The 19,379-nt window shown below is 37.6% G+C and overlaps 1 protein-coding gene across 1 annotated transcript; it reads left to right on the top strand.

Moving 5' to 3' along the window:
• Positions 1 to 11,240: 11,240 nt before the first annotated feature.
• Positions 11,241 to 18,006, top strand: LOC117154511 (bifunctional 3'-phosphoadenosine 5'-phosphosulfate synthase 2-like). Its single transcript, XM_076625418.1, has 10 exons — positions 11,241 to 11,455; positions 14,354 to 14,524; positions 14,649 to 15,174; positions 15,607 to 15,707; positions 15,890 to 16,077; positions 16,166 to 16,412; positions 16,650 to 16,856; positions 16,985 to 17,090; positions 17,274 to 17,451; positions 17,797 to 18,006. The coding sequence occupies exons 1-9, from the start codon at positions 11,408 to 11,410 to the stop codon at positions 17,441 to 17,443; spliced, it is 1,764 nt and encodes a 587-aa protein (XP_076481533.1). The 5' UTR covers positions 11,241 to 11,407; the 3' UTR covers positions 17,444 to 17,451; positions 17,797 to 18,006.
• Positions 18,007 to 19,379: the final 1,373 nt, after the last annotated feature.

Here is a 19,379-nt window from a genome sequence, read left to right as displayed (position 1 = left end):
TAACAGTGTTACGTCGCGTAACACTCTACCCTAGCCGAGGCCACACACCGCGGGCAAGATGGCAACCAGATGTCTTCGGATACTCACTGCGTACCCTCAACAATCTCAAGTACCTTCCATAAATCTCATAGATTTCCTAGTAAAGGTCCTTCAAACCAAACAAACGTCTATTTCCGAAGAATTTCTAAAGACTATTGTCTACCACGGCTGGACAAGGGAAAGTTAGTTTTTCTCACGTACGCTGCAACTTTCCTCCCACTAACCACTTTCTCTCGAGGGCGGTTAAGACCCTTCGTTTAACCAATTAACAACGAAGCCTACTCCCTCACTCTCCTAACTAAAATCGTCACCAACAAATTCGATGGTCCCGTGCGCTAGACACACCCATCCTTAGCTTTCCTCCGAGACAGCATCGTCTCCCAAGACAGTACTGATTTTACATCCTTCGAACGGTCAACATCCTTCCACCGGGTATACACACCCGCAGATCAGTCACTCATTCATCTCGTACATACGTAACAGCGTAACTGCCTTCGTTATAAGTTGTTGGAATAAACGATGAAATATATGTCGGATCAGGATTCGAATTTTGGGCGCGCGACGACTCTTCATGTGGACTAGCCATCGTTTCACAAAGCCGAGATTTTATTTACACGTATATACAGGTCTATCACTAAGCTTAACAAATAATAAGTACAACTAATAATAAGTCTAACAAACACTAAGCCTAATGAATAATACGATCTACGAATAATTAAATTAAATAATACTATTAGCAATGTTTGAGTTCAAACGAATCCACGGTCACCGGGATAACTCCTTACTAAGCGAAACCAACTTAGACGCAAATGCGAGCGTCGAAAATGCTCGATGTATCACTCTCCAAGGCAATCGCAAGAATGCCAGCCTCGTGGAGATTTTTCTCCCTGTACAATTGCATTTTGTTTTCTATACCCGTTTGGAAGCATCGAGAAGGTTCCAAACGCCGTTGCTAGGCACACTCGTTGGAAGCATCGAGAAAGTTCCAAACGCCGTTGCTAGGCAGTTTCTGCCTGGAGTTTTGATTACTAATACAATGTATGTCCCATTGCATCGGCACCTCCACGTGAGACAACATCACACGTGGCTAGGCCCGCTCTCGAGGCCGCATGCCGCCACAACCACATTTCTCGGAAAACACATACAACCACTCCAGACCTCCGTTAGATAAAACATCCATCCCGTGACCGTGGCTACGTTCAGCGACCGATTGTCACCTCGAACCCAATCTCGCTTATTACAAATCTTAAGCAATTACAACTATAATAAAATCTAGGCTAAGGTACTAGAGGATGTTCCCAAAATTTCCAAGGAAAGGCTTCGGCTTTCCTTTCATCTCCGACATGTATATATAAAATATATATAAAACTGGAAAAAACTCTACTTAGAAGTCTTCTTAAGTAATAACCCCAGTAGATAGACATCGCCCTTGCTTGGCTTATTTGTTAAAGGCATTACGTAAATTCTAATAGATATAATCTCGTAAAGGTGAGTACAAAGTTTAATATATACAGTGTATATAGTATCATGTATATGGGATATTAACTGAGTTTTAAACTTGCACTAATGTGAACCATAAAACGCACACTGCAAGTAACCACACAATCTAGTTCCCAGAACAGCCATGAAAGAAAACTGTAATTGCTACAATCTGCCACGAATTATACGTGTAACAACGCCCAATCGTGGAATATCAATATTCCACAATACCTGGAATAGGAACAAGATTCGAAGCTATAGTACGTTCGTAACGTATTCAAAATCTTTCTGCTAGCTATTGCAAATAACCTAAAACTAATAAATTTGTTTCTCTCATATTCATAAAATAAAGGGAAACTTTGTAACAATTTAATAATTATTGTTTCATAACAACGTTGTATGGCCAATTCGTTGCGATCAGTTATCCCTATCAATCTCGATAAACGCTGGTGTCACGTCGATTCGGGGTAATTTCACGTTCCGCACGCAAGGTGAGAAATTCGTACTTAAATTTTGATTGTTATTAGAAAATTTATTGAACACTGACAGAGTAACGATACAGAATGGTCAAACAGCACAGAAAAGAATGTTGAGCAACGACTCGAGAGGTACTTTTTTATATCAAGGACCCGGCTCCTGTGGAGGGGTTATCGCTGGATGCCGGTCACATAGGGTTTCTATTACTGCTTAGCCACCATTTTGCTGGCCAAGGTATGTGAGATATTTCTTTTTTTTTTTTTTTTTTTATTTATTTGTTGAAATTACAATCGATTCTCGCGTTGAGAATTTTCAGTAATTTTTCTGGCGTGGCGCAGTGACATGGCTGTTTATTTACAATAAGTTAGTACTTATTATAGATAGGTATTATTTATAAGTATTATAAGTAAGTGCATATGCTTAATTTGGATAATTAAATGAATCTAACGTTTAGGTCTAGCGGGTAGTGCCTCTTCAGCCTGCGAATCTGGTCCGTCGTATCGAGTAGTCCAGTGATTAGGGGGTTTCGGTGTTTGTTGATTCTTTTGCTATATCTGTCGCTATATTTTGCTATTTCCTCTTTGACGGTGGGTATCTTGAGGTCGCGGTGTATTGTTTCATTGGTTACATACCAAGGTGTGTCAATTAGGGATCTTAGCGTTTTCGATTGAAAGCGTTGGAGTATTTCAATGTTGGAGTTACTTGCTGTTCCCCATAGTTGGATTCCGTAGGTCCAGACAGGTTTTATTACGGTCTTGTAGAGGGTAATTTTATTCTGTATGTTTAGTTTGGAGCGTCGGCCCGTGAGCCAATAGAGTTTTTTTAGTTTGTCCTTTAGTTGCTTCGTTTTATCTGAGATGTGTGTCTTCCACGTTAGTCTCCTGTCCAGGGTCATGCCCAGGTATCGGACTGTGTCCCTGCTAGGAACTGTTGCATTGTTGATGGTGACCTGGGGGCAGGTTTTTTTTCGGAGCGTGAAGGTTACATGTGAGGATTTCTTTTCGTTGACTTTGAAGCCCCATTTGTGAAACCACTTTTCCATGGAGTCGAGACTTCGCTGGAGAGTGGATGAGGCTATTACCGGGTCTGCGTGGGTAGCTAATAGCGCTGTGTCGTCTGCAAATGTCGCTATTGTTATATCGTTTGATATAGGTAGGTCGGCAGTGTAGATGGAGTACAGTAGGGGTCCGAGGACACTACCTTGGGGTATGCCGGCTTCTATTGGGAATGTTGCGGAAGTGGCGTCTAGGCATTTAACCATGAATTGTCTATTGGTTAGGTAAGATTTTAGGATGGAGTAGTAGGGGTGAGGTAGGATCTTTTTAATCTTGTATAGTAGCCCTTCATGCCATACTTTGTCGAATGCCTGTTGGATGTTTAGGAAAACCGCTGAGCAATATTTTTTCTTTTCGAGTGTTTGGCTGATCGTATGAGTTAAGCGGTGGATTTGCTCTACTGTAGAATGATGTTTTCGGAAGCCGAATTGGTGATCTGGGAGTGTTTTCAAGTTCTCTAGGATTGGAAGGAGTCGGTTCGTGAGCATCTTCTCGAATAGTTTGGACAGGGTAGGTAAAAGACTGATTGGGCGATAGGAGCAGGTTTCGTATATCGGTTTACCGGGTTTAGGGATGACGGTAATCAATGAGATTTTCCAGGCCTTAGGATAGTGTTCCAGGCGAAGGATAGCATTAAAAATCGATGTGATGAGTGCTATCCCTTTTGTGGGAAGTTCCTTGATTGCTTTATTGCCTATTATGTGAGATATAATTATCCTTTCGTTGCGTTCTCACGACCATCGTGACATTCCCCCCTCCTTAGCTTCGCTTTGCTCCGCTAAAGCGTAAGGCTCTGGTGGGGCTTCCAAGTTGAATGATCCCCTCATCTTCGTCTTCGGTGATATTTTGGAAGGTGACCGTCCTTGGTACTGTTGATGTTTGATCGATCCTGTTTACGCGAGCGGTAGGGCAGAGTATTTTGATACGTACATTTTTAGGAAGTGATCGGCGTAGACATTCGAAAAGTTTACATTTGTACATTACATATATTGTTCCTAGTCCTAGGGCTATGATTCCTAATATTTGTAGTGTGGATATGCCATATTCCTTCAATGAATTTATGCGTCGCGCAAATTGCAGGGTACTGATTTGTGTTTGTAATGTGTCGAGGTTGGCTTCATATTGGTTAAAATTGTGAGTTACTTTTGGAGCTGTTTCTAATATTTTCTCTAATATTGGAACATCTGTTTCTTCGAAGCTGTATATGCTATTCTTAAATTTGGTTTCGTAAGAGATATTTTTATGTGATCCTCCTATTTTCATAATATTATGATCGTATGTGATTATGCACCCGGTTTTACTGCTAATTAAGCTTGGTTGTCTAATTTCTAGGATTTTATGTGTCTTACACAACACGTCGATTTGTACATTTTTCGCAGGAATAATAATATAATGGTTTTCCGTCTGCAAAGGTACGAACGTCAATTCTTCCAGCTTGAAGACAGCAGTCGGGCAAGTTTTGACCGTCTGTCGATTAGTAATTAATTCTGATCTGCATTCAGGTGAATTGATTCTATTGTGACTCGGTTGAGTTCTTTTACAAATGTGGATGATTGCCGTTCGTTTACAATATTTGTTTAAGTAGTGACTATCGACAAAGGTGTATTGTTCTGAGTCGGTTAGTATCAAATCAGTTTCTATTACAGGCGCAATGAATACAGAGTTTTGTTTGGAAGGTATCGGGTAAATTTTAGTTATTTTCCATTCATTGTTTTCCAAAAGCGGCACAGTTATTGTATATATAATTGTATATATATCTTTAGTTTGCTTAGATCTAGAATTAGTTGAAAGTTTTGAACTGAAGGTTCGATATGGTTAGTCATAAAGTTTTGTCTCGTTATTTGGTCAAGTGTTTTTAAGAATTGTTCAGGTTCTATAACTTGTGGGTTTATGATTCCTTGTTTCCCTAACATAACAGTGTTAAAAATTTCGTCGATGTTTATATGGAGTTCTGATATGGTAGATTCGGTTTGAATTAATAGGGAGACTAATATTTCGTTTTTTTCATTGTGGTTTTCAATCTTGTGTATATCATTGGCTAAGTTTTCAAGTTGATTTGTTTTGGTATTGTCTAGCACGCGTTTGATGAGTGCGGTTTGGTTACAAAGAATTGTTTTTATTTTATTGTTCGAATCAAATAATGTATCGATGTTCTTGTTAATGAGTTCTAAATCGTTTTCGTCGAGAGTTCCGAATAAAGTTTTGGATACTGAGCCTATGACATTGAGCAATCCGCGTTTGCTTTTATAACGCAATAATAATTTGAGTTGCCGAGTCAGGTTTTGAAGATTTCTGTACTTAAATTTTAGGCTGCTTATTTCTGGTGTGTAAGCGCAAGGTGGTTTACATTGACGGTCTATTAAATCTATTACGCGTTGTAATCTATTAACTTGGTCAATTGGATCGTTAAGGCCTACTATAAGGGTGATATCTATTTGTTCGTTGTACAGATAGCAATTGTCAATGTGTTCCAGGAATATGTTGGCGTAATTCAATGGTTTTACTTCTAGATCGCTTCTAATGTACTCGAGTGTTATGATGATCCATATTATGGTCTTCTTCCTGAAAGGTAGGGTTTTAGCCTGTTACCGTGGATTCTTTGCGTGTGACCGTTGGAATATTCGATAAGATAGGTGGGTGGATTGAATGAGAGGATTTCTGCAGGTCCTAGCCATGCGTGGTCTAGCTTGTTAGTTTTGTGATCGTTATGTACCCATACTTTATCTTTTACTCGGAATATCGTCTGTGTTTTAATAATTTTTCGCATTTGATCCCTCTGGTATCGCCTTTTGTTAGATTCGGTAACTCGTCTTGCTTTAGCTATATAGGCGTTGTGTCGATTTTTCCAGAGGTTAAACAATTGTTCTCTGGTTAGGCTAGGAGTGGTTGATATTGAGGATGGCATGTTAGCTTGTCGTCCAAATGTTAATTCGAATGGGGTATGTCCGGTCGTCTCGTGTACTGAAGTATTATATCCCATGCATATTAATTTTAAGTTTTCATCCCAGTCGTTCTGTCGGTCGGTCGTACAAGTTCGAATAAGGTCCTTTACTACGGCATGCGTTCGTTCAAGGGATCCGTTAGATTGTGGATGGAAAGAAGTGGTTTTTATGTGTCGGATTTTGAAAGCCCTTTCAAATGTGTCCATCAATTTACATACGAAATTTCGTCCCATGTCCGTCAGAATACTTTTTGGTGCGGAAAATATGTACACATAGTGATCCAAAAGTTCGTTAATGATTGAGTTGGCTGTTTGGTCTTTTAAGGGTATGAGGATGAGATATTTGGTTAATTGATCTTGGATAGACAGGATAAACTGATTGCCCCGTTTGGTTTTGGTGAGAGGTCCGAATATGTCCATTGCGATTTTGTCATTAGGATTAAGGGGTGTGTCAGTTATCATAGGTTGTTCCTTGGCCCTGATACGATTTAGCTTTTCTCGTTGGCAGGTTTCGCAGTTTTGTATGAATTCTGTAACGTCTTGTTCTAGGTTTGTCCAGTGATGGTGCTCTTGTATTCGTTTCACGGTGCGGTGTATACCTAAGTGTCCTACTAATTCGTTATGATTTTCGCGTAGTATCGTTTGTTTTTGTTCGTTATCGTAGTCTACTGGCGGATCTTGTCCAAATATTAATTTAATTTGAGGGAATCTAGTTGTTAGAAACCTTAGCATGAGTTGAATATTTACCTTTTCTAACGTGCTGAAGCTATTGTCGTTTATTCCTATTTGTAAGCGTCCGGTTCGGTGTTTAATAAAGTGTTTGGTTAATTGACGCAACCAATGCTGTTCGTTAAAGTCTCCCAGTTCGGTCTTTGTAATTTGTTTAAAGTGTGGTCTGTTAGGTTTTTGAGTTATCGGAGCTGGGGTGATATTGATTTTCCAGTCTATATACTCGTCATAATAGTCCGGGTTTTCTACATTGGGTTGGATTTCTTCATTAGTGATAGGATACAATCGGGATAGAGCATCTGCAGCTGTATTTTCTTTTCCTTTTTTGTATTCGATTTCATAATCGTACTCCTCGAGTCTCAAACGCCATCGCATGAGTCTCGATGAGGGGTCTTTAACATTCTTTAACCATTTCAAGGCTTGACGATCGCTTTGAATTTTAAATTTTCTACCAAGTAGGTATTGTCTTAGTCTTTTGATTGACCATACTATTGCTAATAACTCTTTCTCGGTTGTGGAATAATTCTTTTCAGGAGGGTTCAAAGTTCGGGATATATAACAGCATGGATGTCCGTCTTGGGAGAGTATTGCTCCTAACCCTTCGTTACTTGCGTCTGTTGTTAATGTGAATGTTTTGTCAAAGTCTGGATATTGTAGTACAGGGGCTTCGCAGAGTTTTTGTTTTAGTGTGTCAAATGCAAGTTGTTGTCTATCGGTCCAATAGAATGGAGTGTCCTTTTTTGTGAGATTTGTCAATGGTTTTGCGATTTTAGAAAAATTACGTATAAATTTTCTATAGTATCCAACGAGTCCTAAGAATGATTTTATATGGGTCGCGGTCTTTGGTGTTTTAAAGTCTTTCACGGCTTGAATCTTTTTGGGATTAGGTTTTACTCCTTCCTTTGTTACTACGTGTCCTAAGTATTCTAATTCCGGTTTCAAAAATTCGCATTTGTCCGGTTGTATTTTTAATCCTAAATTTTGCAGTCTGTCTAGTATAATGGCTAGATTTCGGTTATGTTCTTGGATGATGCTCCCGAATATTATAATGTCATCCAGGTATACGAAACAGTTATTTCCTATTAACCCCCGTAGCGCGGTATCCATCATACGTTGAAACGTCGCCGGTGCGTTTTTAAGGCCGAAGGGCATGCGATTATAGTGGAAGTGACCTTGTGGGGTTGAGAATGCAGTATATTTTTTGGAATTTTGCTCCATAGGGATCTGGTGAAATCCTGACGAGAGGTCTAGGGCCGAGAAAAATTTAGCTTTGCCTAAGTGCTCGAGTATTTCGTCCGAATTTGGTAAAGGATACGCGTCTTGGTCTGTTTGCTCGTTTAATTTTCTAAAATCTATAACGATTCTCCATTTTTGTTTGCCTGATGCATCTAATTTTTTTGGAACTACTCAAATTGGTGCGTTATATGGACTGTCCGATGGTTCTATGATTTGTTTGTCTAACATGTCGTTGATTTGAGTCTCGATTTCCTTTTTATGACATTCGGGCGGTCTATAAGATTTGATGTTTATAGGTTTGTCTGTCTTGAGTGTGATTGTATGTTCTGTCAAGTTGGTACATGGTAATGAGTCTGTTTCCATATTAAAAACGTCTAAGTAATTGATGAGGATTTTCTCAAGGGGTTCTCGAAGTTCTGGATCAATATGTTTGGTACGTATTATTTGTGCGAATTTATTAATTTGGCTTAGTTTATCGGGTTTCTCTATTTCGTTTGTAATGTGACAGATTTGCTTACCAGTGTTGATGAAACATACTGTTGTGGGCTTTCCTTCGATGTATTGGGCTGAGATTAGAGTTTCGCCTGGTTTTCTTTTGCTATCGGTTTCCTGGAATGGTAATATAATTTCGTCTAAGGTTAGTTTATTGTTAGTGACGCTGTATTGATACTTTGTAAGGAATGGGAGTCCGATTATTCCATCTTCGATTAGGGGAAAGTTGTTAGGGACTACGTAGAATTGATGATTTTTCTTGAGCATGGTTAAATTGCAAATTTTGTTAGTGGTATGTTTGTCACTTCCCATTAGGAAGGTTTTTGGGTTAGAAGTTTGGACGTTTAGTGAGGCTTTTTCTTTTATAAGGTTGATTCCTGCTCCGGTATCGATGAGGAATCTGGCTCTTCCTCCGTCTCTTTGTTGCAGTACGATTGATAGTAATCTTCCGGTGGTGGTGCAGTTAACTCGAGGTAAGCTTCCTCTGGGTTCTCCGTTGTTTGGTTTACTCGAAGTGGAATCTTTCCTTGGCTGGCGAATGGAAAATTTCGAGAGTAGCATTTTTCGGCTGTGTGTCCAATTCGTAAACACTTTGGACACTTCGGTTTCATGCGGTCGTCTAATGGTCGGCTAGGTAGCTGAGCAGAAGTTTGTGGCTGTGAATCGGTAGTAGTTCGCTTGGATACAAATGTAGTGTTGTGAGATTGATTCTTTGGGCGGTTGGCGACACGATTTGCTTCTCGTAACCATTGTTCTCTATCAGCTGCTAGTTGTTGGGCAAGGTTCAGGTTCTTTGGATCGCTAGATACCACCATCTGTCCTATCTCGTATCGTAAGTTGAGCAAATATGTTTTAAGTGCTTCGCGTTCTTCAATATCTATAGCTACGCGTCGTTCTGTTGGTGTGCGGTTTTCGTTTTGGACTGCATAATTTAATTCGTTTAGCTGTTGTCGGAATCTGAAGTTAAAAGATTGTACACTTTCTGTTGCCCCTTGTTTTAAATTCTTTAATTTGTCCCTACAGTTGCTAATAGTTGTTGGTGTTAATACGTGTTGTCTTAAGCATGAATATAAGTCTTCGAACGAGTTGATTTTTAGATATCGTATGTTTCGTTTCGCGTTGTCGGTAATCTTTTCGATCAGTATGAGATCTAATAATAGCTCTCTGTCACTTGCCTTGCACCTAGCTCTTGCTTTGCGGACCGATAAGATGAAATCTTCAACGCCTACGTCATCTCGACCTCGTAGTGTCTCGACAGTTCGTATGGCCTTATCTGCCTCGAGCCCTCGATCTTTGTTGTAGTTGTTTATTGGTTTAATCGCGGCGCGGCTAGATGCGGCTCGTGGTCTTTGTGACGTGTTCGGTCCATCAGTTTCGTCATCCGTTACGTTATCAGCAGCGGTTTCAGTCTCGGTGTCGTATTTTATTTCCATGGTTTTTGCAAGATCGCGTATTTCTTTAGAGCGATTTCTATCGCTAGTTTCCGCAAATTCCTTTATGTTTTTAATGTTTTGATTGGTGCTGTTTCTAAAGATTCTAAACTCGTAAGTTAGGCTTTTAAATTGTTCAATCAGGGTAGCGATTAGTTCGTTTTGTTTAGCGGTACTCTTGTCAGTTGGGTTCATGCTGAGAAATATGGCACTTTCGGCGGAAGAAGAGTCACTATCTTCAGAACGTATTTCAGGCTTACGGTTTCGATAATGTACGAAAGCCAGCTTACCGAGATTCTTTGCAGATCTTTCTTTTGATCAAGGAGGTGACCGTGGTCCTTCGCTGTAGAATCCGTAGAGTTCCCGTTGAAGTTTCCTCTTGATGCGATGAATGGATCCTGGCAGGATCGCCAAATTTGTCACGTCGATTCGGGGTAATTTCACGTTCCGCACGCAAGGTGAGAAATTCGTACTTAAATTTTGATTGTTATTAGAAAATTTATTGAACACTGACAGAGTAACGATACAGAATGGTCAAACAGCACAGAAAAGAATGTTGAGCAACGACTCGAGAGGTACTTTTTTATATCAAGGACCCGGCTCCTGTGGAGGGGCTATCGCTGGATGCCGGTCACATAGGGTTTCTATTACTGCTTAGCCACCATTTTGCTGGCCAAGGTATGTGAGATATAATTATACTTTCGTTGCGTTCTCACGACCACCGTGACACTGGCACGGCGTTTACACCGAATCAGAATATTTCTAACATGAATAGAGTATATTATAACATGAATAGAATATTTCTAAACTCAATAAACGTCCGGACCTGTTGCTTGCCTCGTAATAACGATGTTGCACGATTTAGCACAATGAAATACGAAGAATTCGTCGGAATGATCAGGTCCAGCTTCGATAGAATCTCAAATGCATCGCGTCGTGAATCGTCAAACTTGTTCAAAAAACTTACATACTTGTGGGCAACATTGTTCCCCACTTGTTGACGAACAAAGACGAGAGACACTGTGACCTTATGTGTTATTGACGACAATTATGGGTATCCCAATATAAATCGGAATAATTTCAACTCATTATATAACTTTCATTCTTTTCTCTATGATAACCTACAAGTTGTCTTCTAGACATCGCTGACTACTGAAAATTAGACGCCGACATCATTGAACTATTTCAATTACGAAACGAGAAATTTCGCTGTCCTCGAGTTTTTCCAGCGGCACGAGCTTTTCCTTTATTCAGGGTCGTGAAAGAAAAAAAGCAACGGGAGAACAAGAGAATATGAATGTGTCGTTTCTCCCCTCTCACGAGCAATACGTGTTACCGAGGATATATGAAAGAACACGTATCACCAGGTACTCAGTACACCCACGCGAGTCGTTATCGTTAATTCGTTACATTTCCAAGAGATTACTGAACGAAAGTTTGGTGTTTCACTTGATTTTAATATCGTGTTGAATTCGAATAATACTATATATATATATAGCAGTAATAGAAGAGGAGCTTTTTGGACAACAATGGATCAGAAAAATGAAGTCAAAGGATGCGATGGGAAAACTAATCCCGTGAGTCTTCGTTAGATCTTGCTCTTCGAGTTATTCGTATTTAGGTTTAGATTATTGCTGAGCAATTGGGATTGCCTCTAATATTCACAATTTGTGCATCGTTTTAAGGGAACGAATTAAGGAATAAACAATATTTAACAGCTTTTTGCCCGCAACGCTTAGTCAGCATATTCTATCTTCACTTCAAAATAGAAAGAAAGAAGCGTTATATGAATATAGACTCCTGAGTTTTGCTTTATCAAGAAGTCACATGAAAAAAAAAGTCACACAAAACTAAAGAATTAACTACTCTAAAACTAAGGAATTATTTCGCTTCTTTTATGTCGCTACGCTTATTTAAATTTAGGTCTATCGTGGGGCGGGGGGGTCATCATGTGACGGGTTATTCCGTCGGGGTTGTGAGATACGAATTTGGTTTCTATACAAATTATTAAAATTTATTTAAATTTCAAATTGGAACGCCCACTCGCGCTATTGGTAGTTTTAGTCTACTTTGTGGCGCGTGCGTGACAATATTATAATATAGTTATATAATAATTTATAATATAATTATATAATAATTTATAATGTAATTATATAATAATTTATAATATAATTATAACATAATTTATTAATTATACCATATATGTTTTATTGACGACAATTATTGGTATCCAAATATAAATCGGAATAATTTCTACTCATTATATAACTTTCATTCTTTTCTCTATGATAACCGACAAGTTGTCTTCTAGACATCGCTGACTACTGAAAATTAGACGCCGACATCATTGAACTATTTCAATTACGAAACGAGAAATTTCGCTGTCCTCGAGTTTTTCCAGCGGCACGAGTTTTTCCTTTATTCAGGGTCGTGGAAGAAAAAAAGCAACGGGAGAACAAGAGAGTATGAATGTGTCGTTTCTCCCCTCTCACGAGCAATACGTGTTACCGATGATATATGAAAGAACACGTATCACCAGGTACTCAGTACACCCACGCGAGTCGTTATCGTTAATTCGTTACATTTCCAAGAGATTACTGAACGAAAGTTTGGTGTTTCACTTGATTTTAATATCGTGTTGAATTCGAATAATACTATATATATATATATAGCAGTAATAGAAGAGGAGCTTTTTGGACAACAATGGATCAGAAAAATGAAGTCAAAGGATGCGATGGGAAAACTAATCGCGTGAGTCTACGTTAGATCTTGCTCTTCGAGTTATTCGTATTTAGATTTAGATTATTGCTGAGCAATTGGGATTGCCTCTAATATTCACAATTTGTGCATCGTTTTAAGGGAACGAATTAAGGAATAAACAATATTTAACAGCTTTTTCCCCGCAACGCTTAGTCAGCATATTCTATCTTCACTTCAAAATAGAAAGAAAGAAGCGTTATATGAATATAGACTCCTGAGTTTTGCTTTATCAAGAAGTCACATGAAAAAAAAAGTCATACAAAACTGAAGAATTAACTACTGTAAAATTAAGGAATTATTTCGCTTCTTTTATGTCGCTACGCTTATTTATATTTAGGTCTATCGTGGGGGGGGGGGAAGGGTCATCATGTGACGGATTATTCCGTCGGGCTTGCGAGGTTCGAATTTGGTTTCTATACAAATTATTAAAATTTATTTAAATTTCAAATTGGAACGCCCACTCGCGCTATTGGTAGTTTTAGTCTACTTTGTGGCGCGTGCGTGACAATATTATAATATAGTTATATAATAATTTATAATATAATTATATAATAATTTATAATGTAATTATATAATAATTTATAATATAATTATAACATAATTTATTAATTATACCATATATGTTATAAACATATATAAAACATAATATTTATTTTCATTAGATAATTCACTTTTCATAGGACATATGTACAGTGCATAAACGTGATTAGTATGATGAATAAGATTACTGGTACGTAGATAACAAGGAATTTAACGGTGCTCTGTCAAGAATACAGTCGTTGAAGCAATTAGGATAAACGTGAACTATATATAGTTCGAATAATTGAAATCTAATCTTCTCTCATTGAATCATAAATATAACAAACATAATTTTCATTGCAACATCCCAAATTAATTATGAGAAAAATTAATAGCAAGAAATAGATCACAAAGCTATTCCCTTTCCTTGAGAAACAAAATAATTTGTACATCGAATATATTGCATTTGTATCGTCGCGTTCGCATTGACATTAAATAAATAAAAATTAAATAAAATGATATTTCTAGCAATTAAATCATTTACAGATATTCCGAACCTATTTGCCCTGTTTTTTATTGCTCGGTCAGCAGCAGGATTTCGAAACATTTTTTCAACATACTTTACGAAAATATGCTAATTACATTATTGCGAAACTAGTCACCAATTATTCTTCACGCGTTCTCTTTTTCTTCATTTGCGAAGAAAAATGAACGTGAAACCCACACGTGAATCGGTGATTTCTAAAATCGTTTGTAGCACTTTCGTATTTGAATCAATAGCCTAAGTTGCCTAATCTACTTTAAGCGATGTAGACATGATTAATACACGTAATTATACGTTGATACGTATAATCTTTTAACTTCTTTTAACGATAGTCTAGTAACAATAATAATAATTATTATTATATAAAAGTATATGAAATAACAATAATAATGGGGTATAATGGGGATATACACGAAATCTTCGATGGAAAATCGAAATACACAGAAGAATAATCGGGTATAATAACACACGCATTTTTAATGATTTATCCAGTCGTATGTAAAATAATCAACCGTCGAATTAATTATTTTCAGTAATATTTCGATGACTCTAAATCGGATAAAGTGTATTGATCTCCTAATTTACTTGAAAATTTCAAACAGCAAATAAAAGATACGTCGCTTTGAAACGTCCCGCGTTGAAATATTTGCAGGTTCTCGCGACGAATGTGATCAAACAATTACACCAAGTGTTGAGGGAGAGACGAGGGGAAGCCTATGGAAAATTCAAAGGATTTTGTGGCTGTACGATTTGGTTGACAGGGCTGTCCGGTGCTGGCAAGACGACCATCTCGTTCGAGCTGGAAAATTACCTGGTTTCTCAAGTAAACTTTTTGCTCTAAAGTTCGAAATTCTCAAATTGCCATATCTCGAAACTTGCAAATTGCCAGACTCTCGATCGGACCATAATTTTTAACGCTTCAGGATCATATAAACTTGCTTTTGCAGGGACTGCCAGCCTACAGCCTGGACGGCGATAATCTTCGTCACGGATTAAACCGGGACCTGGGCTTCTCGAAAGAAGATCGCGAAGAGAACGTGCGAAGAGCTGCTGAAGTAGCAAAATTGTTCTCTGATTGCGGTGTGATCACCATTTGCAGCTTCGTTTCGCCCTTCGAGGCGGACAGAAGGCTGGTGAGGAAGATACACGAAGATTTTAACTTGAAGTTCTTCGAGATCTTCGTGAAAGCTTCCGTGCAGACGTGCGAAGCCAGAGACGTGAAAGGCCTCTACGAGAAAGCTAGAAAAGGGATGATTAAAAGCTTCACAGGCATCGGCCAGGAATATGAAACGCCCAAAACTCCTGATCTCATCGTGGATACGGAATTTCATAATTTGCAGACCTCGACGAGAATGGTGATCGAGTTGTTGAGGACCCAGGGAATTCTTCCCAAGACTCGAGAGCAGGTTCAGGAACTGTTCGTCGAGGAGAGGAAGATAGAGGAGGCGAGAAAAGAGGCGGAGAATCTTCCGAGTACGTTGCAAATGTTTTCTCACTTAATTCTGTATTTTTTTAATTCTGTATTTTCGTTTGCAAAATAATTCCACTTTTTCTTGTCTTTTGTTGATTGGACAAGCAAGTGGCTACTACGCTGTGGCTGAAGAACACGTGGATGGTTCTTTATTTCTGACATCATGTAATTTGCTTACGAAATTACGAAAATATAAAGATTTGGAGGTGTCATAGAATGTTGTGGCACGCAAACATTTCCGGCTAAAATAATTCACATGCGAAACATCAAATATTCATAAATTGCTACGATACACACAGATAAGATAGAGAAAGTTCTTTTCCAAATTGATGTTTCCAATTGACAAAGAGATAAACTTTTATGTAAACAATTTCCATTTGATATATAGTACTTGATAATTGCCTAATTCCTCAAATCAATATGCTCAATTTAAGGTATCAACATCAGTAAGGTTGACTTACAATGGGTTCAAGTACTCGCTGAAGGTTGGGCTGCTCCGCTCACAGGTTTCATGAGGGAGTACCAATATTTGCAGGTGCGTAATTAAAATTTGATTAACGAATTGCATGAGATTTAAGCATAGAGAAACGAGTTCTATCTTTGGACGATATTAATTATGAAACACTAAGTTTGTAAAGGTAAAAAGTTGTAGAATAGAGATAGATTTTTCTAACGAGATAACAAATAAAATGTGCGTGTGTGTGTGTTATTTTCAAGTGTCAACACTTCAAAACTATCAAACAAAATGGGGACGTGATTAATCAATCGATACCTATCGTGCTTCCGGTTAGCACAGAGCAGAAGGAAAGCTATACTACAGCACCGGCACTGACCTTGAAGTACAACGGTCAAGATATCGCAATTCTGAGGAGACCAGAATTTTTCGCTCACCGAAAAGAAGAAAGGTTCGATTATGTTTTTTCAGTAAATTATTATTTCTAGTTAGTAGTTAGTCTCCTCTTATGTGAAAATAAATCGGAAACATTGCAACAGGTGTAGCAGAGAATTTGGTACAAACGACCTTGGACATCCTTACGTCAGAATGATCCACGAATCGGGTGATTGGCTGGTTGGAGGAGAATTAGAAGTTCTGGAAAGGATTAAGTGGAACGATGGTCTCGACAAGTACAGGCTCACGCCAAACGAAATTCGTAAAAAGTGCAGAGAAATGGAAGCGGATGCTGTTTTCGCCTTCCAGTTGAGAAATCCGATTCACAATGGCCACGCACTCTTAATGCAGGTTAGTTCTCATCGAAAACAACAAATTTCAAGTATAATATAAAAGATAAAATTATTTGCTTTAAAGGAGGTTCGATACGAAGCAAAATTAATTAAGTTTCCATTATTTTGATAAGAACCTAGTTGAGGGTTAAAGAAAGTCCAATAAATCCAATCAATTACGACATTTACTTTTTCCTGCGCAAAAATTCCTATTCTTCTTCTCTTTTAATGTAATTATTATTCAAATTAATACCAGGATACGAGAAGACACCTCGTGGAGAAACGTGGTTGTAAGAAACCAGTTCTTCTACTGCATCCTCTGGGAGGATGGACGAAAGAAGACGACATACCATTATCAGTTCGGATAAACCAACACGAAAGTGTTCTCGAGGAGGGTGTATTGCACGAAGACACCATCCTCGCTATTTTTCCAAGCCCGATGCTTTATGCTGGCCCTACAGAGGTATTATTTATTTCCCCAAAAAATTAATCAACAATTAAAATTGATGGAATAAGAGAAGCGTAGTATTTCGAAGAGATATAAATATTTTAAATTTGAGAATTGTTTAAAATTTGCGATTTTTATTTTAGGTGCAATGGCACGCCAAAGGAAGAATGATGGCTGGGGCAAATTTCTTCATCGTTGGTCGCGATCCCGCGGGTTTGCCGCATCCTGACAAATCTAAAACCCCGGACGGTAATATTCTGATAAGACGAATTTCACTTGTCCCTTGATTCCTAAGATTACTCGCATAAAAAATTAAAAATCGTACGCTTTTATTCTTGATTTATTGGGCGAAGTAATTTTATTGTTATATCGAAGGAATTCTGATATTTCATTATCGTGATAAATCAGCGGTCGCTTTAATTGTAAAATTAGGAAATCTGTACGATGGAACGCACGGCTCGAGGGTACTGTCGATGGCACCGGGTCTTCAGAATCTCAAAATCATACCGTTTAGAGTGGCAGCTTACGACAATAGAAAAAAAAAAAATGGCTTTCTTCTAGCGGGAACGATCGCAAGATTTTGTTATCGTATCAGGAACTAAAATGCGAAGTGAGTTATATTTTTTTCATGTACCTGTTTCTTTTCTTTTTCTTCTAAATCTTCCTGTAATTAATTTGTATATCCTATCTTGCCTATTTTATTAATGAAATCATTAGAAATGAATCATTAGCAATGAAATTATTTTAAAAAACAATTTCTTATTTCACTTCTTATTTTAAAAAATCTAAAAAAAAAAAATGAATTAAATTGCCAACTATAAATGTAAATTGCATTAAAAATACGAAATATCGCATTAGAATAAATACAAGATTTATATAAAAACATTTCTATGAAACATCCAAATAATAATAAAAAAAAACAGTACTAATAAACATTAATATACCGTTATTTCAGATTTAGCAAAATCCGGGGAAAATCCACCAGAAGGATTCATGGTGCCAAAAGCATGGCAAATCGTTTCGGATTATTATCAAAAACAACTGAAAAACTAATTTTAAATTACTATTAGCCGCAACTCTTGTACTAGAGGGTAATTATTTACAAGGACCAAAATATTTTCTGTTTAAATGAAATTTAATAATTAAACTGATAAATACAAACATCTTTTCTGCACAAAAAATGGTTGATTCTTATTGTTCACTTATAAAAGACAATAATTTCGTCAGATACAAGTAAGGTACATCGAAGTAATTTATTTATAATCTTTGTTAAAAATGATCCCTAAAAAGGTTGGGAATGGGGGATGAAAATAAGTAAAGTTAATTTATTTCTCCTCTAATAATGATATAAATATGTGTACCTATATTTATATATATATATATATATATATATATATATATATATATATATATATATATTTATGTTTATTGCGTCAGACACGAGAAATTTGTAATTTAGAGCTTTACCTTAGAGACGTTTTCCTTTCGTGTTTTTTTTTTCCTACTTACTATTTTTCTTCCCTGTTACTTAGAAAGACAGTGGAAAAAAGAAGAAAGTACGACGACTAGGATTTAGTCCGTTTAGTTTCTAACAAAGTATCGCTTTAGTCTGGTACACCTGGGGAAAAAATAACATTTCAATTTCAGCTTCTAATGACATTTTATTATCTCTGTCCTCGGTGCAGCAAAAAGTTTTGCTGGCGCGAATAATCATAAATAAATAAATGGCTTTTCTTAATTCAATTAAATAATCATTTCCAAAGATTTTTTTAAATTAAATATAGGAATTTAAAGTTATTATTATAACATGTATAAACCTGAGATAATTTGCCGCCAGCGAGCTGCCAAACCTTCAAACTCATGTCTCTCGAGCCCGTAATCAGTGACTGAGAATCTGGAGTAACTACTAGACAAGTAATTTCTTGAGAATGCGACACTTGGTACTTTTCTTCAGGACCAACACCTAAACTTACTATTCTTAATTGATTGTCTCCTGTTCCGCATACCGCGTATCTGAAATTTAGAAAGGAGGAAGACAATTAAATCTAAAAACATCGCAATTGCTAATTTATTATAATTATAATTATTATTGTTAATAAATTATTCAAATAACGATCATTGTAGGAAAAATTGAAACAAGGCGACTGTATTGGTATTATAAAAGACTGGACACCAGATGTCCGTCTCTTCCGTACGGCGTACCCTCAATAGCCTTAAGCACCCGTCATAAACTCGAGTCACTTGCCTGCTAAGGTCCTTCAGACCCAACAAATGTCTTTTCTAAATCAGTTTCCAAAGACTATTGTTTACTACGGCTTGACACGGTAAAGTTAGTTTTTCTCACGTACGATGCTTCCTACTAGCAACTTTCTATAGAGGGCGGGGTTAAGACTCTTCCTAGTCCACCAACCTTCGTCTGTCCAATGCGAGGCAATGTATACTGCCCTCGCTTCCTGACCTAAAATGGCGTGAACAAATCTGATGATCCCGTGCGCTAGACACACCCATCACTAGCTTTCATCCAACACAGCATCGTCG

This window comes from Bombus vancouverensis, chromosome 16, assembly GCF_051014615.1.
Source record: "Bombus vancouverensis nearcticus chromosome 16, iyBomVanc1_principal, whole genome shotgun sequence".
Taxonomy (NCBI): domain Eukaryota; kingdom Metazoa; phylum Arthropoda; class Insecta; order Hymenoptera; family Apidae; genus Bombus; species Bombus vancouverensis.
This window is presented reverse-complemented; position numbering and strand designations above follow the sequence as displayed.

Coding starts and splice junctions, on each gene's coding strand:
- LOC117154511 (XM_076625418.1), top strand. CDS start 11,408: ATGGATCAGAAAAATGAAGTCAAAGGATGCGATGGGAAAACTAATCCC. Junction 15,175..15,606: donor AGAGGCGGAGAATCTTCCGA/GTACGTTGCAAA, acceptor GCTCAATTTAAG/GTATCAACATCAGTAAGGTT. Junction 16,857..16,984: donor TTTATGCTGGCCCTACAGAG/GTATTATTTATT, acceptor TTTTTATTTTAG/GTGCAATGGCACGCCAAAGG.